The sequence below is a fragment of the Myotis brandtii genome, unplaced genomic scaffold (genome assembly GCF_000412655.1).
Source record: "Myotis brandtii unplaced genomic scaffold, ASM41265v1 scaffold158, whole genome shotgun sequence".
Classification (NCBI taxonomy): domain Eukaryota; kingdom Metazoa; phylum Chordata; class Mammalia; order Chiroptera; family Vespertilionidae; genus Myotis; species Myotis brandtii.
In genome coordinates this window covers 1,402,315-1,410,261 of record NW_005355753.1, presented here as the reverse complement: position 1 = coordinate 1,410,261, position 7,947 = coordinate 1,402,315, and the positions used below count along the sequence as shown (strand labels likewise).

Here is a 7,947-nt window from a genome sequence, read left to right as displayed (position 1 = left end):
CTCCCCTGGGAGCGAGGCCAAGCCGCACAGCCGTGAGTGGCCCCCTCAGCTGCAGGCGCCCCCAGGAGCATGCGCCAGGGGGTGTCCGTCTGATGAGGCAGGAAGAGGGAAGTGGGTTCGGTGGGCACTTTACCACACACTGGTTGAGGTTTCACATGAAATTCCAGATTTCCGTCTTCTCTTGAAAAATAGGAAGGCCTGGCCACACTGGCCACACGTCTGCCCATGAACCGTGTGTAGAGCTGTGAGCAGGTGCCCGAGGCCCGGACTGCCCTCCAGTTAGCCAGGGCCCCACCAGGCCCTGCTGTCCCCACGGCCCTGAGGCGGGGCTGTCACTTACCATCCCGCGTGGCCTTTAAAACATACTTATAACTATGAACCCAGGTCAACCTAAAGCAGCACAGGCCACGTGCTTCAAGGAAGGAGAGAGAGTAGTTCCTGGTGGGAGTGAGGAATCTTCTGGCATGTTGACTGCCACGGGCCCGGCTCCTGCACTCCACTGCCGGGCCCCAGGGGCAGTTGAGACCTGAAAGTGGTGAAAAATCTAAACATCCCAGTTTCCCAGAGTAGAGCAGCCTCCCGGAAGTAAGGTACTAAACACACCTGCCAGGAAAGGTGCCAGGAAGGTCAGATGTCCTGATCACAGGGCGTGAGAACACCGGCGAGGCCCCCTCCCCTCCCCTCCCCTCCTCTCCCTTCCCCTCCCTTCCTCTCCCATTCCCTCCTCTCCTCTCCTCCCTTCCTGACGGCCTGGATTTGGTCCTTTCTAGGCACCGGGAAGCAGGAGCAGTCCCGCGCGGTGAGGGCCCTGCTGTGGCTGTGTGGCATGGACGACAAGGGCCCGGCGGAGCCCCGGAGCAGCGTGGAGCCCGCCATCGCGTCCCTGGAAGAGCGCCCCCTGGTGAAGGGCCTTCTGGACATCAACCTCGTCCTCTGCATGGGCTGCGGCATCTTCCTCTGGGGCTACTTTGCTTAGTGCAGACAGAACAGGCCCAAGACCTCAACTCGTTTCCAATGCCTTTAATGAGGGGAATAAAGCTTTGTCTGTCTACCAGGAGGCTTCAAGGCTGTTTGTGGGCCATTTTCAACAGGACATTTAGCTTTTCTTCTAAAAAGGCATGAAGGTTGGGAGCTGGAAACCGGAGAGCAGTGTAGAAGCTTCCTTGTCTCCAAAAGCTGGTTGTTCCCTCTTCCTGCCCACATGCGACAGCAACGGCCAAATCCGCAGGGACGGGGGAGCTGAGACCTCCAGCGGAAGCAGCCACGCCAGGGCCGGTGCTGGGCCGCGCCCTTTCCCCGCTCACCGCCGAGGTGCGAGGTGCCCGGGGTGGACTGCACCTGCCTCTCCCTCCGCTCTCACTGCCCCGGCTGAGGGCTCTCTAAGAGTGATACTTGCTTCTTGATATGGTCTTGAACACGGGCCTGTGTTGGCGCCGGAACCCTGTGCTATCTAAGAACCGGGGATTGTGTGCCCCCCGATTCTGCTCCGCCTGCTTCTCTGCTTAAGTCCCCACCAGGACGCTCCCCTACACCTCCAGCCAGAAGGATGGACGACTCCACGAGAACCTCTACAGCGAGGCCTTCAGCCTCCCGATCCCTCTACTCTGGGTCACGAGGGGCCCGAGGGCACGACCTGGAGGGGCAGTTTGCCCCACGCACAGCTGAGAGCAAGGGAGCCCAGAGCCATGAGCTCTCATCCTCGTCCTGAGATAGGGGCTGCAGGGGTGCATTTACCAGCCTGACAAGTGACGAGTCGGGTAGACTCTCAAGGGACCCTGGTGTCCAGACTTCAGAGGAACACAGACAGGAAACCGTGGGGCTGAGGAACAGCCGGTGGCTCAGTAGCACCTTGATGCCCTCGACACCGGAGCAGCCTGCACCAAGGGGCAGTGGGCTAGCTCGGGCCTTGGCCTGTCCACGCCTCGCTTTTCCACGCAAATGCAAGTGACAGCTGTGGCCTGGACAGGGCACCCCGCCCTCCTGGGAAAGGGCCCAGGTGGGAGCGTGCATGAATGAGGCCACTCTGCAGACCCCGCCGCCGGCTCAGCGAGAGCCTGACGGGTGTCGGCCCGTGGCGCCATGGAGGCTGAGGGCCCCTCTCCCGGCCGCGGGGTGGGAGCTGGGGGCTGCTCTGGACGGTCGCACTGAGCTCTGCAGCCACCGGTTGGGGTCAGACATGCATTTCAGAGAGAGTTGTCACTAGGCACGCCCAGGTCACCCCCACCTCCCCTTGGACCGCCCCGCCCGGCCTTCCTGCCCCTGGTCTCTCCTGCTCTCCAGCCACAGGCAGCCACTCTGCTGAGGCCCCTCAGTCCCTTCCCAGACTCCCGGGCGGGCACCGAGGGCCAGGCCCTCCAGCTTCAACTTGGTCTCCCGCCCTTTGCGGGCTCATCAGACTCACTCACACCCCCACCTCGGGCCCAGCACAGGGGCTGCACACAGTGGCCCTAAGCATGATTACAAATATCCTCTTCCCTCCTAAACCACCCTCCACCTTCGGGCTAACCCCCAGCCTCTGCGCAAACACCAGTTCCTCCGGGAAGGCCCTGCTCCCTGGCGCCCACCACATGTGCCCCAAAGGCCGCTGTCACACTTCGTTGATTACTTGTCTTCCCTCTGGGAGCTTAAGTCCCTCGGGGCAGCGTGTCTGCCCTCATACTGATGCCCAGCACAGTGCGTGGCGCACGGATGGATGACCCTAAAACACGAATGCCTTCCGGCTCCTTCTCTCATGTCCACAGCCCACACCCCCGCCGGCGTGGCTGCGCCCCCTGCCCAGGTACCAGTGCCCGAGGAACACCCACCACTTCTGCAGTTAGTTCCTTGAGGTCTAAGCTTGAGGAGGTGGCCGAGGGGCTGACCAGCCACCCGGCCTCTGGCTGGGGAAGCGTGGACTTTGCTGCCCTGTGACCAGCTCTCACCTTTGGGAAGGGCATAGTCAGTCACCGGACCACGCTGTGCCACCCTCAGCAACGTGTTCACCGTAACATGTCCAGCCTCAGCTCTCCCCTCGGGCTCTCCTGCTTCCAGCCTGGCCCACCCAGGCCATGCCCTGCATCGCAGCCACGGGGACAGAAAATACAAATCGGACTGGCACTCCCGTCCCTCACAGCCCCTCTGCCCTTGATAACTTCCAAACCAGGTGTAAGGCTCACCTGCTCCCACTGCCGCCTCCCCTCTGCTTCCTCGCCGCCTCGCCCCACAGCGGCTGCACCAGCTGTCCCTTCTCTCGGAGCGGAGGCGCCACCTCCCCTCCGTGTGGTCCCACTGCTCCTCCCTCTGTACACCTGCCTCCCGGTGCTCTCGGCAAGCTCCCTGGGCGTGGAGGCCACGCTTGTCTGGCACAGGTTGGCTCTCCAGGTCGGCCCGCGTAGGGAAGACTAAGCCCTCAGTGATCACCTGGAGGACACCTAGCGATTGCTGGTGAGACCCGGCTTCGACTCCAGGTCCTTGTGCGAAAACGAACTGCTGAGTGTCCAGCATGAAATGGCAGCCAGTGCTTACATATAATTTACTCATGTGCATAAAGCTGAACTCATATACAAGCAGAGAGCGAACACACAACCCTGATGCACTGTTTGTGCTTCCAAAAACATATTTGGCTCAAACATACCTTCACGTGCCATTTGTGCTGATCTCCATGTAATTAGTGTGGGGCAAGCCCTGCAAGGAAGAGGGCGTCTGCCTGCACTGCCCACGATGTTGAGCTCAATAAAAACATACATTTTTAAAACGCAGGACACGCCCAGCAAGCAATTCCATCATTGGGATGGCTCCGGGCACCCCGCGCTGGTGGTTTTAAAAATGTATGTTTTTATTGAGTTCAGAGAGAAGGGAGAGATAAGAAACATCAATGATAAGAGAGTATTGATGGGCTGCCTCCTCCTGCACACCCTCCACTGGAGATTGAGCCCACAACCCGGGCATGTGCCCTGACCGGGAATCGAACCGTGACCCCCTTATTCATAGGTCGACGCTCAACCACTGAGGCACACAGGTCGGGCTGAACAACATTCTTAAGGTAACGAGGGTATGGCCTGCATTTCAGAATCAGCGATAACAGAACACGAGTTACATTCTGGGAGGATGTTCACCATGGACCTTCCCAGCCCCCAGGCACCAGTCCCAGCTTCCTGAGCGTGAGCCTGGGCAGCACGGAGGCGGGTCTCCAAGGAGCTGCAGGGGCTGGACCGTGGACAGCGGGCTCCCTGGAGAAGGAGCTCAACACCGTGGGCAGTGCAGGCAGACGTCCTCCTCCTCGCAGGGCTTGCCCCACACTAAAGGGGACCCGGGGAAGGTCAGGCATGGACGGTGTATGAGGGGGAGAGTGAGCCTTCAGCAAATATGAATTTAAGATATTCTCCATGTAATTCATGTAGGGAGTAGTTGGGCACAGGCAACTGTGTTAGAGGAAACACGGGATTGCCCTTCTCAAGTCAAACTCGCGGAATGAATTCATAGTGGAAGGAGGCCAGTGTGTGCTGGGACAGGTCACGCAGGATGCGCCCAGCAAGCAATTCCATCACTGGGATGGCTCCGGGCACCCCGCGCTGGCAGCGTGCTCCACACTCCCAAGAGGAAAAGGCCAAACCTGGGCCCCGGGAGGGGCTCTCCCCGAGCAGCGTCCAGTCTGTTGTGCTCCCTTTACTCCACTTTCCCATCAGCTCTTCCCCAGTATGCATCCTGGGAAAGTGCCTTCCAGACCCTGGGAAACGGAACCTGCAGGGAGCAGCAGCTCTGACTTCTGCACGAGGCCGCAGGGCAGTGGGTCGGACACCAGGGCCCACGTGTCTCTAGGCGGATAAGAAAGGGTGTCAGGACTGGCAAGAGCAAAGGAAGGGCCTCACCCACGGAACATTCACTGAGAGAACAGCCAGGGGAAAGTCTCTGGGGCACCTGGGGGCCGGTGTCACTGCTGTGACCTGGTTCTCTATTCCTTCAAACATCTCCAGCCGGTGAGACCAGGTGGCCCAGCCAGTGAGACCCAGGTGGCCCAGCCGGTGAGACCCAGGTGGCCCAGCCAGTGAGACCAGGTGGCCCAGCCGGTGAGACCCAGGTGGCCCAGCCAGTGAGACCAGGTGGCCCAGCCGGTGAGACCCAGGTGGCCCAGCCAGTGAGACCAGGTGGCCCAGCCGGTGAGACCCAGGTGGCCCAGCCAGTGAGACCAGGTGGCCCAGCCGGTGAGACCCAGGTGGCCCAGCCAGTGAGACCAGGTGGCCCAGCCGGTGAGACCCAGGTGGCCCAGCCAGTGAGACCAGGTGGCCCAGCCGGTGAGACCCAGGTGGCCCAGCCAGTGAGACCAGGTGGCCCAGCCGGTGAGACCCAGGTGGCCCAGCCAGTGAGACCAGGTGGCCCAGCCGGTGAGACCCAGGTGGCCCAGCCAGTGAGACCAGGTGGCCCAGCCGGTGAGACCCAGGTGGCCCAGCCAGTGAGACCAGGTGGCCCAGCCGGTGAGACCCAGGTGGCCCAGCCAGTGAGACCAGGTGGCCCAGCCGGTGAGACCCAGGTGGCCCAGCCAGTGAGACCAGGTGGCCCAGCCGGTGAGACCCAGGTGGCCCAGCCAGTGAGACCAGGTGGCCCAGCCGGTGAGACCCAGGTGGCCCAGCCAGTGAGACCAGGTGGCCCAGCCGGTGAGACCCAGGTGGCCCAGCCAGTGAGACCAGGTGGCCCAGCCGGTGAGACCCAGGTGGCCCAGCCAGTGAGACCAGGTGGCCCAGCCGGTGAGACCCAGGTGGCCCAGCCAGTGAGACCAGGTGGCCCAGCCGGTGAGACCCAGGTGGCCCAGCCAGTGAGACCAGGTGGCCCAGCCAGTGAGACCCAGGTGGCCCAGCCAGTGAGACCAGGTGGCCCAGCCAGTGAGACCAGGTGGCCCAGCCACAGTGAGACCCAGGTGGCCCAGCCACAGTTCTTTGGTTAAGTGAACACACATACACACACCAGGTTTCCCTCCAAGAACAATCAAGTTTTCATATAAACCATAGAATATATTTAATTCAAATTAAACATGAAACTAGAATAATGTCGGTCCTTATCAAGTAGCAATTACATTGTTTTTAAAGAACAGTACATTTCTTTCTACATCCTGGCAATCCAACAAGGCACAGTACATCCAGTTGGCCGAGGTGGCGGATCCAGCAGCCACCATCGACGCTCATGGTGTGAGGGTTGAGACAGACCGAACTTCATGCCAACGACTCTGCAGCAAGAATGAAGGTCCAAGGAGCGGAGGCCAGTTGCATAGTGAATGTGTTATTAAAGGGACAGTAACGCGCTGCTTCTGATTCACCCCGAGTGGCCGCCAGGGCCGCACTGATGAAGTGAGGAGCGCGGCAAGAGCGCTGCCTCCTCTAGGCTTGCTTGGTTTGTTTGGCGTGATGTCTTTCCCACGTAAAGAAAGCCAAGTTCCTCGAGACACAGGTCATTCAGCTTCCGTGGCAGCACTGCCGCTGGCTGACAGGCGAAGTCCTGCGGGCCAGGTTCTCTGCCTGCCACGAAAGCTGCTCACTGTTTGGTCTGCAGAGATCCGCCCGCCTGCCCTGTTCCCTCTCAGGGAGGAAGGGCCGCAGCGGGGCTTTCTTCACAGGGCGGTGCTTTCTGTATCATTGTCCATGTCCAACAAGAGGCGGCCGGGCACGTCTTTGCTGTCTGAGTCTGAGTGCAGGTCAGGAAAGACGCTGCGAAGCGGTTCTGACACCCTCGAATTGGCGTCTGGACAAAAACACGAGACGTGGTATCAGTGCATGGTCACACCTAAGAGGCCGCCCCAGGGGCTCCGAGCAGCTGAGCCAGCCCCTGCACACACGTTCCCTTACTAGAGGCACCAGGAGCCCCGAGAAGTTGAGTCAAGCCTCTGAGACCCGGGGCAGCTGCGTGGCAGAGCCAGTCCCGCCTGCCGGCCCTCTGGGAGCCCGTGGCAGCCCTCGGTGCCACCGCACAAATTCGCTTTCTGAAGGAGGAAGGAAACTTCTCTCTCACCAGCGCCTCTGGCACTACCGGAGGCCTCCTGAGCACACCTGGGCTGCAGGGCTGCAGGGCTGCGGGAAAAGGTACCCTGGAGGCTGAGTTTCCTACTAGTAATGCTACTCCCTTAACCTCAGCATGGGTGGCACTTGTGAGGCTGTGCTGTGCCCTGCAGGCTGTTCAGCAGCATCCTGCCTTCTACCCACTGGATGCGGGTGGCACACAGCCCTCTCCCCACCCCCCCAACCAGAGAGGGCTCTAGGTACTGCCAAGTGTCCCCTGGGGGCACAATTACCCCTGGTTGACAATTACTAAGGTAGATCACAAATCTCCTGCAAGTATTAATGTTCTGTTTCTAAAATTTACATTTCCACTTTTTTCATGTCTTATGTTGGCAGGAACTCCTTTACCAACATGGCACATACATGTCTTCCTCAGGCCACTGCCCCTCACTCCCATGCTCACAAGATACCTCGACCAATCACAGCCCTCTTCCTAGCGAGGTGATGTGTCTCCATTCACTCACGCACAAATACTAGTACTTACTGAGCACCTGCCATGGCCAGGCACTTCCCTACCTGTGAGGACACAGCAGTGAGACACAACCCTAAGGAAGCCCTGGTCGAGCAGGGCCCTGACCAAGCAGAGTAATTGTTTTTCTGGGAGATGGGTTCTAGCAAAGGACAGAGCTCCATTAGAGATTGTAGGGTTGGGGCAAGAGAGAAGGGAGTGTTCAGATCTGCTGCAGTTCCACTTTGCTGGTGAGAGCCAGTCGTATCGGGAGCAGGGAGAGAGCTAGAGAGGGAGGCGGTGTGCTGGGACCTCCCCGTGCGCTCCAGCAGCTTGCTGTCCTTGCTGTGGTGGCTTCACCAGCCCCGACCCTGCTGGGAGCTGCTCTGGGCGTGCTTCTTCCACCTGCTCCTCACCCACAGGCAGGGCTGGCAATGCAGGTACACTTCTGGGAGGCTCCCTGTTTTGAGACTGGTT

The 7,947-nt window shown here is 60.1% G+C and overlaps 2 protein-coding genes across 2 annotated transcripts in view; one reads left to right on the top strand and one right to left on the bottom strand.

Annotated features, from left to right (window-relative positions):
• Window positions 1-2,727, top strand: part of SLC5A11 (solute carrier family 5 (sodium/inositol cotransporter), member 11) — a 44,531-nt gene extending 41,804 nt beyond the window's left edge. Inside the window, exons 16-17 of the mRNA XM_014536261.1 lie at window positions 4-32; window positions 771-2,727. Coding sequence (XP_014391747.1) covers window positions 4-32; window positions 771-976 — 235 coding nt within the window. The 3' untranslated portion in view covers window positions 977-2,727. The remainder of the gene's footprint in view (window positions 1-3; window positions 33-770) is intronic.
• A 3,236-nt stretch (window positions 2,728-5,963) lies between these two features.
• ARHGAP17 (Rho GTPase activating protein 17) overlaps window positions 5,964-7,947 on the bottom strand; it is a 48,803-nt gene continuing 46,819 nt past the window's right edge. The window contains exon 19 of the mRNA XM_014536253.1: window positions 5,964-6,708. Within this exon, the coding sequence (XP_014391739.1) occupies window positions 6,578-6,708 (131 nt within the window). The 3' untranslated portion in view covers window positions 5,964-6,577. The remainder of the gene's footprint in view (window positions 6,709-7,947) is intronic.